Genomic DNA, 19,464 nt, shown 5'->3' with positions numbered 1-19,464 from the left:
TGTAAACTACACAATGTAGAATACCTTTAATGTATAGCATGCAATATATGGGTATTACTGGTTTTTGTTTTTTAATGAAAGCTCACAGGAGAGCTCTGTATTCTTAATAAGGGAGTAATAAATAAATGTTATTTTCTCACTGGTTTTAATCACCAAGTACCCTCTTAGGTCCAAGCTTCATTTAGTGTATAAATTGACACTTTGATACCTTCTTTAGTGACTCTCCTTCCTCTCCCCCCCCCCCCCCCCCAACTTATTTTTTGAAGTTCTTTGGCTCTGTTAAGTTATTCAGATCATAAGTTGACTCTGGGTTTAATTTATGTGTAACAATCTAGTAAATGAAGATATGCAAAGTGAGCTTGGCCTTTATTCCTGTTTTAATGTATTTTTCATTATCATTATGATTAAACAGTAGCTAAGTGCCCAGAGCTCAATGAACTGTTGTAGATCCTGTCCAAAGGAAATTAACTGAAATTGGTTCCTGCCTTGGGAAAGTGCTTGTGAGGTACCTTCTCATAGCCCAAGATTGTTTCTGGAAATCTAGTCTTTCCTGAGAGCACAGCTGTTAAAGAGGTTTGTGACAGTTACCTGCTGTGACTTACAAGGGAGGGCTACAGGAGTTTTACAGCCAGGGGATATTTTTTATGCCTGGAAGAGACCTTAGACATGATCTCCTTTCCTTAGCCAACCTTTCCACCCCTATAACCAAGCAGTTTCTACTTCCGTTTCCTGACTGTGAGAACTACATCCGGCAACTGTGGCTACTAGTATCTCCTTATTGAAGGGTGTGAGTGATTGAACTTGGGAAATTCAAATTGACCCTTTTGTTATAATAGGATTTAGATAGCTGGATGGTACAATGAGTATAACACTGGTCCTGGACTTGGAATGACTTGAATGCAATTCCAGTCTCTTGACACATAGTATCTGTGTCATCCTGGGCAAGTCAATTAAGTCAGTATCTATCTCATCTGTGAAAGATGATAATTTAGAGAAATTAGAGTAATGTAATTCTGGGATTAATCATTAAGATATGTTTGAAGTAACATGGAAATTTAGTGGGGAATTTTTTTAAGTTTTCTATTTGGATCTAAATAGAAATGAAAATTAATCCGATTTTTTTTTAATGGGCCATAGAGAATGACTTAAAGTGAAAGATAACACACTGAAGAAATAAACCTTCTCCCCCTGATTCCCAATCTCTGAGGAGCTGTTAGTCATTTCCACTTACAGAAAATAACAGAATTACCTGCTTTCCCATGATCTTGCCTTATTTTTCCTCCTCTGCCAGGTGGTGCAGAAATTTGACAAGTGATTGATTTGGTTTCAGAGGGTACTGGAATTGCACAAAGTGTTTTTCATATTAGAAAAGACATGGTCATTTTTCCCACAAGTTTAAAGATTTATTGCCTCACACTAAAGTATTGCAAATTAGGTTGTTTGCTATTTATTTTCCTCAGAATACAGTAATTGGTGTCATTAGCTGAAGGGCAAGTTTGATCCACAAGGAGGGAGTGGAAAGCCTTTTAACACCTACTATTTATTTATTTGAAATATTTGTTGCAGGACTGGAGATTAGATGGGTGGACTGCTACTTCCCTTTCACTCATCCGTCTTTTGAGATGGAGATCAACTTTCAAGGAGAATGGATTGAGGTGCTGGGATGTGGAATCATGGAGCAGCAGCTAGTCAATTCAGGTATGCCATACTTTAGTGCTTCCTCAGCAGTTTTGGCCAGTTTTTCCCTATAAATCTTCCACTAAGGATCATTGGAGCCCTTCTCCTTGTTCTCCTGATATCCTGAGGGTATCGATGCGCCTCCCCGCTCCCCCCCTCTCCCTTGCCTTTGGCTGCCTCTCTGTCTTTTCCCATTGTCACTGCATGCCCGACTGGGCACTTCCTTTTCTCACCCATTGTATCCTGGATAATGTGTTTGATGCTGCGTGTTGCATGATGTGAGCCATTATCCACAAACTGCTTAGAAAATACTTATACTCGCCTTTGCACTTTTCGATTGTTTGCAGTTTTGATTCTTCCGAGATCATGGTGTTCTATGAACCATCATAAGCACACAGCATACCCAGGTATTGTTGGTGCTAAAGAAACGTCCAGTCCAAGATCCTTGAAAACACCGCTCAGTTTCCTAGATCAGAGCCAGCAGGACCTCTTAGTATTACTCAGTGCTGGACTCAGCTGATTGTCGAGCTGCGGTGCGGGATGCAGCTGCGTGTTGGCAGCACACCCCAAGATATACTTTTCATCCATTCTATTTCTTCCCTGCAACTAATTAAGAGTTGCTGTGGGTTTCAGTGACAAGGTTTAGTAGTGTTCCAGACCTCCACGCAATTAATTGGTAGTGTCATCTGAGAATACAAATGTTTGATAAACATCACTATCAATTCTTTGAATTCTGGGGAGGTTCCACGATGATAGGAACCACCTTAAATGAACATGTCTCCTTGCTTTACATTTCACTGGACATCAGGAGTAAGCAGGTTGTAGAACTAAGTTGTCCCTATAGACACATGACTTCTACAGCCTAGTCCATCCTGGATTTGAGTGATTTTCTGATAGTTGTGGGAGAGACTGTCTGAAGAGAGCTTCCAAGGTTAGATTTTGTTCTGCAAAATTATCTACTATAAAATAAGTAAGTGGTAAAACAGTAAACAAAATATGGTTTGTCAAAAGACAAAATAAATGAAGCTCTTCATATTCTTGTTTCAAGTCAGAGTGTATATATGCAACTTACATATCCAGGTGTGTAGCGTAGATCATTCAAATGGATCTTTACTAGTTCTGCATCACCTTGTGATTATATATTCACATGTCTTTCTTGAAAATTTTGCTTTTTTATTAATAATTGGGTATCAATGTAATTATTATGCCCAAACTTCACCTGGAAGAAGAGATAAAAACCTTTTTCTCCTTTGCAGAGGTAGGGGTTCATAAATGTGAAACATTGTATATATTGTCAAATAAAATATTTGTATTAATTTTGTTGAATTTCTTTTTTTTTTCTTTGTTACAAGCAGTGACTTGATGGGTGGGACAAGGAAAAAGAATATATTTTAGAATGAAGGTAACATAAAACCAAAACATGTCAATATATTTTTTAAAAAAGAAAAACATTAGCCTGATCAGGATTCATGAATTTGGAAAAAACAAGAGCAAAGCTAAAAAAAAAACATCCAACAACAACATGTTTTTAAATAAACATTTGTTTATTTTTAAAAAATTGATATATTTAATACATTCTTGCATTACAATGTAGTAAATTAAAAACAGCTAAGTAAAAAACCCTCTGGGATATGGATCAGACATGTTTTCATAATGCTACATTCCATATTGTTATAACATAGTACCCTTTCTTCTCCCTTTCCCCCACATCCTTCCTACATAGAAGAGAGAATTTTCATCATCACCTTCTGAAATCAGTATTGGTTACTGATTAAGTTCACTGCTAGTAGGATCTGTTAACTATATCTCAAAAAGGTCTTTTTCCCAATAGTTGCTGGCCAAGAGAGCAGCATGAATTCAAACTTCCTATCCCCATAAAAATCAACATGAAACCACCTTCATTACAATTAAAATAAGCAGGATCTTCCCTCTCCCCTCCCCAGAATTTGTTAAGAAATAGAACTTAAGATCATTTTGTCTTGAGATATTGAGATAATATTATAGTTTGGGAGCTTGAATGGGACTCACTTATCTGCCTAATATTCCCAAATCAGCAATAAGAGAGAGGCTGAAAATTATAGGCATTTTGGGATCACAGCATTTAGTTCTGGAAGGAAATTTAGAACTAAACTAGTCCATTTTCTTTATTTTATATATCAATCAATCAATAAAGCTCCCATTCTATGCCAGGTAGTATGCTAGACATTGAGCATCTAATGACAAAAATAAAACAGATGTTGCCTTTAAGGAAACTTGCTTTCTTTTGGGGAAGGCAACATATGTCCATGTATCAAATATATCAAATGTATTCCAAATAAACAGGCAGTTGGTGATGCAGTACAGGAGTTCAGAAAAAATAATATAGATAGATCTGTACACTTGGGAGTCAAGTGCATGAAGATGATTTCTAAATACAGGGAAGCTGATTAAAAAAAAAAAAAAGATTGCTAGGACAGAGCCTTGAGATTTATTTACAGTTAGGGTGCGGTATGGAAGAGCTTATGAGAAACCTTAGGACTAATGAATTTAAATGACGTACTCAAGGTCATACAGATAGTTAGGAGCAGAGGTAGACCTTGGTCCTCTGATTATAAATCTGCATTTTTTTCTATGCCATTGCTTCACTGAAAATAAAATATAGTTATAGAAATGAAGTTTAGGGACAGTTAGATGGCATAGTGGACCAAACACTGCTCCTGGAGTCAGGAGGACCCGAGTTCAAGTCCAGCCTCAGACAATTAACACTTACTAGCTATGTCAAGTCATTTAACTCCAATTGTGGAAGGAAGGAAGGAAGGAAGGAAGGAAGAAAGCTTAGATAAAGCATAGAATACCAAAGCTTAGATTAATAGTCTTTTTTAAACAAAATTTTATTTATTTAATTCTGAACTTAGAAATAAAACAAGCATTTCTATAGCATAGAAAAATAGGAAAAAAAAAGATGATTTTATATGCAACTGCAAATTTATTATATACAACTTACTATTCCTTTAAAATATATAATAAAGCCATCATGTAACTTCCTTTCTCCCTCTCCCCCCAGGATACCATTAGACACAAATATGATACACCCATACTCCCACCCCCCACCCCCACCCCCACACAATTATATGCCAGTAAATTTAACAATTAAGTGAAATAGAGGAACATTTACAAAAATTGCTTAGATTAGCAGAAGAGGAAATAAGTTAACAATTGAAGAAATTTGAATCAGAAATCACTTCTAACACCTTTACTCTACACAGAGATATTAGAGATGATGGGAATAATTTCTGAATGTCCTTTGGCCCTGTGTGGGGAGTACTGGAAGAGAGAGAGAGGCATGTCATTATTGTCTATAGGTAGTGGCTAGCTTCTGGTAATGGCTACATTTTTTCCAGACTAGAAAAAAAGAAAGAGATGCAGAAGGTGGGCAGTAAAGTGACTTTGTGTGGGTCTTTTGTAGTTTTGTTGTATTAGTGAATATGTCCATAAGATTTGTATATTATTCAGTCATCCCAGTAATTAGATCGACTGAACATGAGGTGCTATCTCTGCTCCTTGAAATCCTGAGCTAGACTAGCATGGTGATAAAAGTGCATTTTCCAATATTCTTGATGGTTTTTTATTCAGTCAGTAATTGGTAGAATTTAGTTATCTGAAACAAGTTTCTAAACCATTATTGCACACTAATGAGGCTCTGCTATCCTCCCATTAAATCAATCCTGTCATGAATTCTTGGGGAAAAAATGAAGAAATTGAAAACTGACAGTGTAAAATAATAATAAATTTGAGAATAGAAATGATGAGAGAGAGGTATTGGCTTTGAGGGGGGTAGAAAATTGGGAATGTAAAATTGTTTGTGAGAAAAATAGTATAAAAAGGCATCCAGAGAAATAGAAGAAAAGGATTAAAAGAAGACATACACATACTGTGGAGGTCCTTATTTTCAAGTTGCAGTTCTCATGATAAATCTTTGTAAAAAATCCCTATGTGAAATCCATATTTTAGCCTAGCCATTAAATACTTTCAATAGTATGTACTGTAGTCATTTAAGTTTGTTTGCAGTTAGTATCTGGTTTGCCCTAAGGTTCATGGAAGCTTGCATAATTGAAATACAACATTAATACTTCAGATTACCTTTTGTCATAGTTTCATTCTTTTCTTTTTCTAGGCCATTCATCAGAAATATTACCATGCATCAGAACTGACTGATGGAACTTGTGTTTCTTTCTGAAATCTCTCTCTGTGTCTCTCCTTTCTTTGAGATCCAGCTTCTTTTTCTTGAGTTGTATGAGCTTACACCATAGGCACACGTGCTATAGATTTGGGAGTCAGTTGTGTAGCAATGATATTTGAATCCATGGAGGCTGATAAAGTCACACAGAGGGACAGAAAATAGAAGGGGGAAAAAAGAGAGCATAGTGCTTTGAGGTTTGCCCATTCCTAAGATGTATCATTTCATCCCTCTATGCCCTGGCAGCTCTGCAGACGTTTGTAGACCTACCTACATTAGAGAGACTTTCTATTTATTTATTTACTTACTTTTTATTATACCTTTTTATTTACAAGTTATAAGCATGGGTAATTTTACAGCATTGACAATTGCCAAACCTTTTGTTCTAATTTTTCTCCTCTTTCCCCCGTCCCCTCCCCTTGATGGCAGATTGACCAATACATGTTAAGTATGTTAAAGTATAAATTAAATACAATATAAGCATACATGTGAGGGACTTTCTATTTATGAATGGATGGATGAAATAATGTCTTTGTACCAAATGTAAACTGACACACCAACAAAATAGCTTGAAGGGCAGATTAAAGAAATGTTGGGTCCATAGCATTCTTAAGCAAAATATGTGACATGATTCCTTATATTAACTGTGTGGACAAAGTGGATAATTATGATCTAGTTGGATGGATTTGGAACTAGTTAAACGACTCAATCCAAAGAATAACAGGTAATGGTTTTATGTCAGCTTGGAAGGAGGTATCTGGAGGGCCCCCAAGAACTGGGCTTGATTTTTGTGTTCCTTACCATTTTTATCAATGCCTAAGCTAAAGACAGGGATGACATATTTATTCAGTTTGTCAGTGTCATGAAGTGGATATGGGTGGAATATCTAAAAAGTCATATGACAATAAAACAACCAATATACATTTTTTAAGTTCCTACTAGGAACCAAGAACTATGCTGAACATTGGGGGATATAAAAACAAAAATAAAAGAATCCTTGCCAAGAAGTTTGCATTCAATCATATATACAAATATACAGAATAAATAACAAAGTGGTGCCTGTGAGAGAGTCACTAGTAGTAGGAACACCAGGAAAGGCCTCCTGTAGGAGGCTGCGTCTAAGCTGAGCTTTGAAGAAAACTCTGGATTTGTAATATTGAAGGTGAGAAGGCAATATTCCAGACACAGGATAAGGCATGGAGGACAGAGAAGAGGAATGGGGTAGGCAAAAGCCCAGAGGTGGGGGTTGTAATATTTGTGAATAACATCAGGCAAGCCAGTTTTCCTCAACTTGAGAGAGAAGAGTGATATATTAAAAAGCCCAGAAAGATAGGTTGGAGCCATGAGGAATGGTTCTGAATGCTAAATAGGGCAGTTTATATCTTATCCTAGAGTTATAAGGGAGCCATTAGAGTTTAAGGAACAGAGAATGACATGGGGAGAACTTTGGCTTAGGGATATCACTGATACCAGAAAGATGAATTAAGAAGATATTGTAGTTGGCCAGCAAGAAGTGATGAGAGGCTATGTGAATGGAGAAACAGGGATTGATGGATTCAAGTAACATTATGGGTTGGCTCTGTAGGGAGAAGGGAGGTGGGATGGTGTGATAAATCAAGAATGATTGTAATGGGCTAATTTGGGGTGACTAAAACTGTGATTATGTCCTCAGAAGAAATATGGGAGTTTGGAAGAAGAGTACATTTTTGGGGAAAGATAATTCTGTTTTGGGCACATTGACATTGAGATGCCTGTGACAGATTTATTTGGAAATACTTAATAGGCAGTTGGTGATGTGAAACCAAGGTTTAAGAGAGAGCTTGCTATCTAGATTTGTAAGTCATGTAGAGATGTAGATGAATCCAAGTGAGCTGATGAAATCACCAAAAGAGAGAGTGCTTAGAGAGATTATAACTAGGGGGAAAAGTCTTAGGATACACCCACAGTTGACAAAATAAACACATTGCTTCAATAAAGGAGAGTAAAAGCAGTGCTTAAATAGGAAGAAACCTGAGAAAGGATAGTCATGAATGCCCAGAGTGTTTGGAAGACTTGGGTAGTCAACAAAGTCCAATACTGTAGAGAAATCAAGAAGGTTAAGCATTGGCAAGGGGTGTGGTGATTTTGCACTGAAGAGATTAACGGTAACTTTGGAGTATGCAACATCAATTAAATGTTGAAATGGGAAGCCAGATTGCAGGAGTTTGAGAAGCCAATGAGGGGGAAAAAATGAAAATCTGTAGCTTTTTCTTGGATTTTGCCTATGAAAAGGAAAGAAGTGGGATATTAGCATGAGAGCATAGTTGGATCTAGTGAGGAATGTTTATGAGATGAGAGGAACCTGAGTGGGCTTGTAAGCAGGCAACAATGAGCAATAGGTAGGGCGAAATAAAAAAATGATTAAATAGATAATGGATGATTGCAGGGACAGTCTACTGGGGGAGGTTGAATACAAACAATAGAAATAACAACAACAAAAAACTGGAGTAGAATGAACCAGTGCCAAATATATGAAATATGTATTTTAATAAGCTAGAATAATGGACTAAATCTAATAAGATCAATGTAAAGTCGCATATTCATGTCCAAAAAAATTAACTTCAAAATAAAAATTGTGAACTATTCATCATTTTAGGTGAAAGAGACCTGGGAGTTTAATAGATCATAAGTATAATATAATGTGAGTTATTAGTGCAGCATGGCAGTTTAAAAATACAACCCCCAGAACAAAAGTTCAGTATGTCTGAAGGATATGAGAGAACTGGAAATCATGATATATCATGAGTATCAGTTGAAGGAATTGGGAGTGTTTAGCCTAGAGAAGTGATATGATATCTGTTTTCAAGTTGTGAAGGGCTGCCATATATAGGGGAGATTAGATTTACTCTACTTGTTCCCAGAGGAAAAACTTTGGAGAAATTGGATAGATGGAAATGGAAGAAGATAATTTATCCTATATACAAGGAAAATTTTCCCAGCAGAACTATACAGAAATGGCATGAGCTGCCTCAGGAGATCTTGAATTTCTGTTTTTTAGAATTCTTCAGGCAAATGCTCAATGACTTTTATTTGTCAATGCTATTGTAATGAGATATCCTATTCAAGTACCAGTGGGTGTTGACCACCTTTTTGAGGTACCTCCCATTCCTGAAATCCTATAATAATGGTAGAAATTTAAGATTTACTAGGCAATTACATACTTTGCTTTTGGTCTTCACAACAATCCTGTGAGTTCACGTCTGGAATTATTAACCTCATTTTACAGGTAATAAAACTGAGAACAAGTCGCAAGTCAATTTACTTGTCCAAAATCTTGTAGTTTGTAAATGGTAGAGCTAGATTTGATCTGAAGTATCCTCACTTCAAATCCAGTACCCTTTATATTGTACTGCAAGTTTGATCTCTCTTGGTACATTCTCTTTTGATGAAAAACATGAAATTACACATTTAATTTAGAGATATGGTATTTCTATTCTCTTTTCTTGTGGAGTATAAATATTTTGAATGTGTATGTAAAGTGAAGGGTTCCTAAAAAATTTTTCTTCATGACTTGACTTAGATTTTTAAGAGAATGTGTTTTATATTTAGTCTATTTTAAAAGTTTGATCTGCTTTATAACTATATCATGTAATTGAAAATGGAATGGTGTGTTTTTTGTTCAAAAATTTTTTTTTCTCCTTCCTTCCTTCCTCCCTCCCTCCCTCCCTTCCTTCCTTCCCTCCCTCCCTCCCTTCCTTCCTTCCTTCCCTCCCTCCCTCCCTTCCTTCCTTCCTTCCCTCCCTCCCTCCCTTCCTTCCCTCCCTCCCTCCCTCCCTCCCTTCCTTCCCTTCCTCCCTTCTGTCCTTCCTTCCCTCCCTCCCTCCCTTCCTCCCTCCCCCCCTAGGGTCACACAGTTAGGAAGCATTAAATGTTTGAAGCCAGATTTGAACTCAGGTCTTCTTGAGTTCAAGGCTGGTGCTCTAACCACTGTGCAACCTAGCTGCCTCAAAATTATTTTTAAAGAACAAAATCACAGTGTGACCCAGAAGTAGTTAACGTTCCCATGGAATATTGCTTCTTCTTGACTTTACTCATTTCATCATTTTTTTGTCCCATTTTGATAATTGTGAAGTGGGTGGAATGCTACAGAGAGATGTTTCTCATTCTTTATGAAAATCCTTTAAAATATTTATATTTCTTTCCCACTGGACTCATTTAGGGTGAAAATTTCTTTATATAGAGCATTCATGGAGCATTTGAGCTGGAAAAGAACATAGAGTTCATCCTCATCAAGCTCCTTATCTTAAGAAACAAGGAAATTGACTTTAGGGGTTAAGTTATTTGCCAGAGGGGATCACACTAGAACCTTTGCTCCTGAATCTCTATCAACTGATACTTCTATTATACCAGAATACTTGTCCAGAATCATAACTAGAAAATTTTGCCCCTGGGACAAGAGGCAGGACATGCACCTGGGTGAAGGGACATATAAGATATTTTTAATTTAATGGAAATGAGAGAGGGACATGAGACAGGGTCAGTGAGAGGTCTTTTGGGGAGAGGCTGACATGACTGGAAAGGTGGAACAGAGTGATTTAGTCAGTGGAAGAACTTATCTGGGCTGTGACTATTAGAGGGAAGCCATCCAAGTCATAATTTCCCTTTTATGCTAATTATTCTTGCTTGCTCAATGATAAGTACCATTTTTTGTGTGCTATTGAAGTGTTAAAAATGTTTTCTGAACTCAACTTTGGCTGTTATGTGGCCAAGTTTCAATTGCCCAACGTAGCATTATATCCTTCTGATTGAACAGAATTACTAGGACAAGCTATGCTTTATTCTACAATATACTATTTATTGAACCGTATGGGACAAAAGAATATTTAAATACATTGAGAACAGGTGGAAGGGAAACTGTCCTTATGGATATCCTTATGGAGCTTTGGGGAAATTGTTTAATGGGTGTTTTAAAAGGCAATCTCCTTGAGGTTTTTTTTTTTCTTCTCTTTTGTTTCTGTATAAAATTTAAAATCATTGATTATGGGCAAAAATGTCTTATTTCCAGTAGACATTACAATTTACTGTTTCCAATCTTTTAGGATTTGATTCATTGCCAGAGAATCACATATTAAGTGGAGTCTAATCACCTTGGCAGAAGCCATTTTCTTGGACAATTAGGTCAGTCCAACCACAGTAAAATCAAAAAACCTTTCATTTATAATGTGAATCTAATCCTCTCATGACTTGGCTGGTGTCTTTAAGAGAATGTGGTGTGCATTTAGTCAATCTTAAGATTTTTATCTGTTTTATAACAGTATTACATGAATGGAAATGGAAAAGTCGTAATACTATTTGGTGCCCCAGAAGTAGCTTTTTAAAAATGGTGACTTTTTAATAAATGTGGTAATTTTTTAAGATGAAATCTCTCTCCAAGAGCTTCTTTTTGTTTATTTTCAACAAAATCAGAAGATTGGAGGAAAAAAAATGTATTTTTACATTATAGCAATAACAATTGCTCTGAGAAACTGGAAGAATTGAGGAGAGAAAATTTAAGAATCCTCAAACTGCTTGAAAAATATGACCAAAATAAAGACCCTACAAATCATATTTCAAGAAATCACAAAAGATTCTTAGAACCAGAAGACAAAGTAGAAAAAGAAGCCATTACTCACTACCTCCTGAAGGAAATCCCCAAATCATATATACATACATACATATATATATAAAAACCTAGAATATCCTGGTCAAAGAAAAAATAGTAAAAGACTCCAGAAAAAAAGGACTTCAAATACCAAAGAACTACAGTCAAGATCACACAAGTTTTAGCAGCTCCCACTATAAATGACAGTTTAGGAAACAATATTCCAGAAGGCAAAATCTATAAGCTTACAACCAGTAACAATTTACTGAGCAAAAGTGAGTTCCCTCTTACTGGGGAAGAATGAAATAGAAAAATTTATGAAATAATTTTCATTTTTTGGAATGAAATAGAATTTAATGAATTCTTTTTTTAGTGAATTTAATGAAATAGAAGAATTCCAAGCATTCCCAAGACAGGATCTAGAAACTGAAATCCAAACATATAAAGGTAAATGTAAGCAAGAAATCATAAAGAAATGAATGAAAAATCATTTATGTTTCCATGTGGTTAAGATGTTACATGTATTTCCTTATCATTAGGGTTCACTAGGTATAGTCTAATTGGACAGAGGGCCTGAGAATGATTCTGATATGTTTTGATAATTCTTAGAAGAAAGGGGTAGGAATAAAGGAGGAAAAGAATGGAGAAAACTATCTCACAAAATTGGGCTGCATAAATAGAAATCTAGTAGAAGTAGTAGACCAGGAGTTGGCTAGATCATGTCAGAATTAACTCATAAAAACATAGATCTAAATCTAGAAGGGAAACCTAGGTCAACTGGTCTGCAATCCATTCCTCTTACTGTAATAACACATTGCCTTTGTTTAAATTAGGAGGGATGGTATGTAGTTAGTATTCTTAATATTCCATTTAATTACTGTCCATTCATGAGTTACTTAGCTATGTACACTTTGCTTAGTTGTTATCCTTCCTTAAATACAGTAATGATGTGTGCAATTGACTGTGTGCTACTTTTGAATTGGGAACCCAATGGATCTTATTATCAGATGATCCAATCTTTCCATAGGTTAAAATAAATTCAGAACATGGAACAACTAGATAAAGTCCTCTGTTCTCAAATCTTGTTGCTTATCTCTTGCCAAGTTTCAGCTGTGGATTTACTCCCACTGTTCACCTCCTCTGCTCCTTTTTATAATCTGTTGAATTCACCAAGAAGAAGCCTTATCACCATTCTGAGTACATTACAAATTTATGTTATTTATCCCATCTTAAGGGTAGCTTAAATTTAAATTTAAATTTTTTATTTTAAATAAATTTTAAAAAATTAACTTAATTTTAATTTAAATTAAAAAAAAAACATACATACATAAGGTATATGAACAGAGTGAACCTGAAAGCAGGGAAGACTCATCTTCCTGAATTCAAATCTAGCCTCAAATACTTATTAACTATGTGACCTTGGCACCTCATATATAAAATGATCTGGAGAAGGAAATGCGAAATCACTCCAGTATCTTTGCCAGAAAAATCCCAAATGGGGAGGGCGGAGCCAAGATGGTGGAGAAAGCACACATGCTTTAAATAGTATTATATATATATGTGTATATAGTATTTATATTTGTATGTATAAACACATACATGTATAATATGTGTACATGTAAATATTTTATATATATATAGAAATATTGCTAAAGGTAAATACGTATGTTTATACATGTATATACATGAATATATTTACTTATCTATATCTGTATATATATATATATATATATATATATATATATATATATCTTTTTCTAAACTTTTGATAAAATTAACATTTATCAGTATTTCCTTAATACAGCTTTTTTTTTCTCTACTCATAACATGGAAAGACTTGGGTTTTCCCTTTATACTTTAGCCTTAGGGATTCAGTTTCCCTAAAAGAAGACAGTTGTCCCCAGGATTTGATTGGCATAGGTTCCCTGAAGCAGCTTCCTAAAGGTTTATAAATTCCCAATCATGAACAGTTGGGCTTTTTAAGACTTGGTAGTGTTCTGAAAATCATGAGTCACTATATCCTTTACTATGTCCTGACCCCATGATTAGACATATTTTTATATGGAGACACTGAAGGTGATGGGGTATAATTTGTCCTTGTTGCTTATCCTTGTTATTTCAAGGCAAAGTAAACCTCCTAAACATGAATTTTAAGTGCCTCATTTTATCCCATAGTTGAATCTGAAAATTGTACAGTTTTAGAGCTATCTCTGAAAATTTCTCATTAGAATGCAAACTTCTAATATGTAGAGATTATTTAATTCTTTTTTAGTGCCTAGCACAATTCTGAGCACATAGAAAAACTTAAAATATTTATTGACTGGTTGATCTCTTCATTTGGCAGTCCTTGAATGTTTCCTAACCTATTTGGACTTATCTAATACCCTTCATTTAAAAAAAAAAAAAAAAGAAGAAGCCATAGCTGCAGCAGCAGCAACTACACTTTCTCACTTATAGATCCTATGTAGCCTGTTGGCAAAATGATAGAAAGTGCCATTCAAATTAATGACAGTTTAATATATGCTGAGCTTTGGTTTACATGTGTTTTTCTAGAGTAGGTTTGAGTCTTTTTATATTATAGAAAGTTATTTTTCTGCCTACACAAAGATGTATTAGTTGCCTTGTCATATTAACATAATCTCTCACTTATCATATTTTATATTAGTAGTGTGAACTCCTGATTTTGTTGCTGGATTTTTGAGATGAAGAGCTTTGAAATTGTGAACACTTAAAGCCTTTCTAAAATTTACCCTTGGTCTCCTAAGGATTCTGAAAGACTTAGTCCCATCCATTGTAGTATACTACATACTGAAATCCAGAGATACCATACCAGTGGAATTCTCCTAGTTTAATAACTCAGTTAGAAAAGGAAACGAGGTTAGTTTGCTACAACTGTTTTTTTTTTTAAATGAACCCATGCTGACTTCTTCTTTTCTAAATGTTCACAAACACTTTTTTATTTGTCTGTTCAAAAAAATTCCAAGGAGTCAAAATCGACCTCATTAGCTTATATCTTTAGCTTATAACTTGAAACATCTACCTTCTATCTTAAAAAAAAAAAAAAAAACAAGAACAAAATTGGAACATTTATACATCTCTGGTCCTAAGCCATATTTTTTGTTGTGATTTCTCAGTGATGACCAGGATCACATTATATCTACAAATTCTTTCCTTAATCTGGCATTTAGTTTGTCTGAATCATGTGAGTTAGCCCTCTTGAAGGCAGTTAAGTGTATTCTTATTATCTTTGTGCTTATCTTGAGTTTCATTTCCCTATTGACCATTTTTGTCCTATCCTTCCCACTTCAAAATTCAGTCCTCTTGGTGGATAAAACAGTAATAAAACCAAAGGTGCATTGTTCTGCCTTCTCTTCATTTATTATTATCTTCTTGATCATGACAAGATTCTATCCCTGTATCTTATTCTTGTCTCTAACATAATTAAAAAAAAAAATCTATCAACTCTCCATTTAATTATTCTTACATTTATGATATTCCTTAGTTCAAAATGAATCTTAGTCTTCGTGATGCAGTTATTACAAGACTTGTAACTTTGTGATCTTCAGTTTTCTGCCCACATTTGTCTGACCTTTTAAGATTTAAGTTCCTCAATGAGCTTTCTGTTCATCCATATAGAACTTTTATTTGCCACTCCATCTTCTACTTGTTCTGGTGTCTTATTGCTAGGATGGATATTAAAGATGAATACTGAAACTCCTGGTTAGGTAAGAACAGAGATTCTCCATGCTTCGCTAACCTTCAAAAAGAATATTCCTTCAGAGATTAAAAGAGACAGAGAAACAGTTTTCTGAGCCAGATTTGGGAAAGAGTGTTTTTACTCTGGGCTGTCACCCCTACCTCTGCCTTTTAGTATATATCGATATTTTTGATGTTCTTAATTCTCCCATGGCAGGAATTTGAACTTTTTTATTGTTGTTGCTAAATCTTTTCTCTCTATTTGAGTTCATAGTTGTATTTAATTCCTACATGAGAAAGTTAGGTTATTGTTATAAAGTTGATGTGGATCTTAATTCAAGGATCAGAAAAGCTTACTAAAGAAGAGAAAGGAGCATCACTAGGGACTCTCTATGGACTGTGTTCTGCTGAATTTTTCTCTATAAAGATTTCTCTCATAAATTTAACTAAGCTTACATCCATTCAGTCACTTTGGCCTTTAGGAGAATTATATTTAAAGTTGTATTGTCTTAATTAACTCTGAGATACCACTATACACCTTTCAGATTGGCTAAAATGATAGGAAAAGATAATGCAAACATTAAAGGGGATGTGGGACACTGATACATTGTTGGTGGAACTGTGAATGAATCCAGCCATTCTGGAGAGCAGTTTGGAACTATGCTCAAAAAGTTATCAAACTGTGCCTACCCTTTGACCCAGCAGTGTTTCATCATGATCATGGGCTTATATCCCACAATATTTTAAAGGAGATCTTAAAGGAGGGAAAGAGACCCATATGTGCAAAAATGTTTGTGGCAGCCCTCTTTGTAGTGGCCACAAACTGGAAACTGAATGCATGTCTATCAGTTGGAGAATGGCTGAATAAATTGTGGTATATGAATATTATGGAATATTATTGTTCTGTAAGAAATGACCAACAGGATGATTTCAGAAAGGCCGGGAGAGACTTACATGAACTGATACTGAGTGAAATGAGCAGAACCAGGAGATCATTATATACTTCAACAAAAATACTATATGATGACCAGTTCTGATGGACCTGGCCATCTTCAGCAATGAGAGGATTCAAATCAGTTCTAATTGTTCAGTTATGAAGAGAGCCGTCTACACCCAGAGAGAGGACTATGGGAACTAAGTGAGAGGACCACAACATAGCATTTTCATGCTTTCTATTGTTTGCTTGCATTTTGTTTTCTTTTTCAGGGTTTTTTCCTTTCTAAATCTGATTTTTCTTGTGTAGCAAGATAACTGTATAAATATGTATACATATATTGGTTTTAGCATATATTTTAACATATTTAACATATATTGGACTACCTGCCATCTAAAGGAGGGGATAATTTGGAATAGAAGGCTTTGCAAGGGTCAGTGTTGAAAAATTACCCATGCATATGTTTTGCAAATAAAAAGCTTAAAAAAAATTTGTATTGTCTTATAATACTATCTTCATGCTATCTGACTTAGTTAATACTTTACATTTCATTATTTTTACATTACTCTAGGAGCTTTAACCATCAGATTGCAGGTGAACCAGATGGTGATCTTTCCCATTGAAGGAAGAAGTTCGTAAAGTCTTAGAGAACTCCTGCTAGTACCATCTTGAAAAGAAACAAGATAACCTTGCCAAGATATTCATTAATCATATTCAAATGACACTGGAGGGCTCATTATTATGGTTCAATATGTTTCTCTTGAGCAGTGTAGTCTAGGAGGAAGAATATTATGCTCCTTGTTATGTTTATGGTCAAAGGAGGTCAAAGTTAGAAAGAGACATCTGACTATTCATAGCAATGTTTATTTGTAGTTACAAGAACTGGAAGCAAAATACAAAGCATTTTGGAAAGAATGATCTGGAAAGGATTCATATAGTAGGAAGTGCTTGAGTTTGGTGTTAAGGTTTTCTCTGATATTGAGATGAACAGGGAGTGTTTTCCACACATGGAGGAGAAGAGATACCAGTGTGATGTATGAAGGCCAGAGAGAAGATAAGTTTTTACCCTATTCTGAGATTCAGGATTTGAAGTAACATCCAGTGATGGCAAATAGGTTGGAGCCAGGTTGTGACCATCTTTAAAAGCTAAAATAGAGAAATTTATATCTGACCCTAGAAGAATAGGGAGTCATTGATCTTACTGAGTTTAAGGAGAATCAGTTTTATCAGTGTGGAGGATGACCTACAGTGATGAGACACTGGAGGAAGGAATACCAATTAGGAAACAGTAAAGTAAACATTAAGGCAAAAGGTGAAGAGAGATTCTATGATTATGGAATAACGTTCTCTCTGACCTTCAGTTTTCTAGGAGCAACCCACTTGTTTTGTACTTTTGTTCAGATTCTTATGGGAGTCCTTGGGCTACTATCAGCCTTCCTCCTTTTATTTTCAGTTTATTTGTTGCTTATGCCTTATGTGCCTTTTCCTTTCTAGAACCCAAACAAAAATTATCATATTTTCTAGTATCTCTGTAACTTTTCAGAAAGGGAATCAGATTTGACCTAAGTTTGTTTATATTTGTTCATATTATTTGCTGACCCATATCTCATTAAATTTATAGGTTTTCTTTAGTTGCAGATGGAAAACTATGTGGGATGATTGAAAAAATGCAGGAAAGCCAGAGAATTTTGGTTCAGATCCCAGCTCTGTTACTTGCTCCCTGTGTCATTTTGGTAAAGGAAGTTAACCTTTCTTGGGCCCCAGATTCTTTATTTGTGAAATGAGAAGATTGGACAGAATGATTGCTAAACATTTATTTCTGCTCTAAATTTATGATTCAGTTACTTTTTTTTTGCATTATTTTTTCACAAGCCTCATTGGAATTGAATAGAAACAGGAAACTGTTATGATATTTTAGTAGGGAAGAATACCTGATTATTTCTGTTTATGTTGAAAGGATTGGTCAGAATCAGGGCTAGGACCAGGGCCAAGATGGTAGGGAATATGGAACCTTGACTATGGTGGAGTAGAGAATAGCCTTCATTGGCCACAATTCCTCCTCATAAAATGTAACATGTATATTCAACAAGATTGACAGAAACTTGCTTAAAATGCTAATATCTCATGGAAAAGTTTGATATCCTTGAGGATTTAAATTGTTCTGAGGAAGGGACTGCCTTCACCTCTCCTGTTATACCCTTTTAGTCCTTCAGGCATTTGTGATTTCACTGCTGTGGACTTTTGCCAGTGTAGGTTTCAGTCAGTCCACTGCTTGGTCAATAATCTTCATGAGCCAAGGGCCAGCCTTCTGAAGATTGGCCTTTTCTTAATGAGCTTGGCCCAGCTCTTACTCAAAGCCTCTATAATTGATTATGGTGACTATTATATCCTTCCTAAAACAAAGGTCATGTTTACACTATGATGAGATACTAAGTAGAACTTTTTATGCAGTTATCATATTATTTTGGAAGGACATTGTATTTTATGTCCCTGAGCTAAGTTACATCAGGTGAAAAAAAAATTCATGTCCTGGATTTCTCTATACTCAGACAGCTAACACTCGGAAACAAGAGTCTGATGGTTCTTCAAGTTGTCACTTAGTGAAAATTAAACCTCAGATTACAAATCCAATTTCAATTTAAATGCACTTCATGAATAAGATAGGACAATGTTCTGCCTTCCAAACAATAACAGTGACAATATGTCTATTGCCTATTTATCTAATATAGCTATAATATTATTATAGTGATATGTATATATAAAACATATTCAACAAATATAGATGACATATATGTGCATGTGGGTGGGTAAGATTGGATGTGTATATATATGCAAATATGTATGTATATATGTATTTTCACATATGTATGTATATGTATATATATTCTTTATATATGTATGTATGTATGTGTGTATATGTGTATGTACACACACAAAAAAAACAAAGAACAGGGCTTCATAGATAGAAAACAAATTAAAATTGTTTATAAGAGCTCAACATCACAAATGGCAAATCAGTATGATTGATCCCAGATCTGAAGCATAACGGAAAGTATAATGGTTGTAAATTGGGAACGAGGGGCTAGCAACAACCCTTCTTTCCCTCCTCTGGCTAAGAAATGTTCATTGTTTGAATCAACCTGCAAAGTTAGAGGTAGTGGGCTAGACTTCTTTGGATAACAAACCAGACATCCTTGAAGGATAACTTGGTGGTGTAAAGATACTACACCAGACTCTCTGATGTCAAACGACGTTCTGCAAGGATAACAGATTTTTTAAAATTTATTTTGTGGCAAGAATAGTACGATGATTTGCAGGAAA

General features: G+C 35.2%; 1 protein-coding gene across 3 annotated transcripts in view; it reads left to right on the top strand.

Moving 5' to 3' along the window:
* FARS2 (phenylalanyl-tRNA synthetase 2, mitochondrial) overlaps positions 1–19,464 on the top strand; it is a 477,886-nt gene that overhangs the window by 74,462 nt on the left and 383,960 nt on the right. For all 3 annotated transcript variants that reach the window (XM_031946905.1, XM_031946906.1, XM_031946904.1), the window contains exon 3: positions 1,567–1,698. In XM_031946905.1, the coding sequence (XP_031802765.1) occupies positions 1,567–1,698 (132 nt within the window). The remainder of the gene's footprint in view (positions 1–1,566; positions 1,699–19,464) is intronic.

This window comes from Sarcophilus harrisii, chromosome 1, assembly GCF_902635505.1.
Source record: "Sarcophilus harrisii chromosome 1, mSarHar1.11, whole genome shotgun sequence".
NCBI lineage: Eukaryota > Metazoa > Chordata > Mammalia > Dasyuromorphia > Dasyuridae > Sarcophilus > Sarcophilus harrisii.
This window is presented reverse-complemented; position numbering and strand designations above follow the sequence as displayed.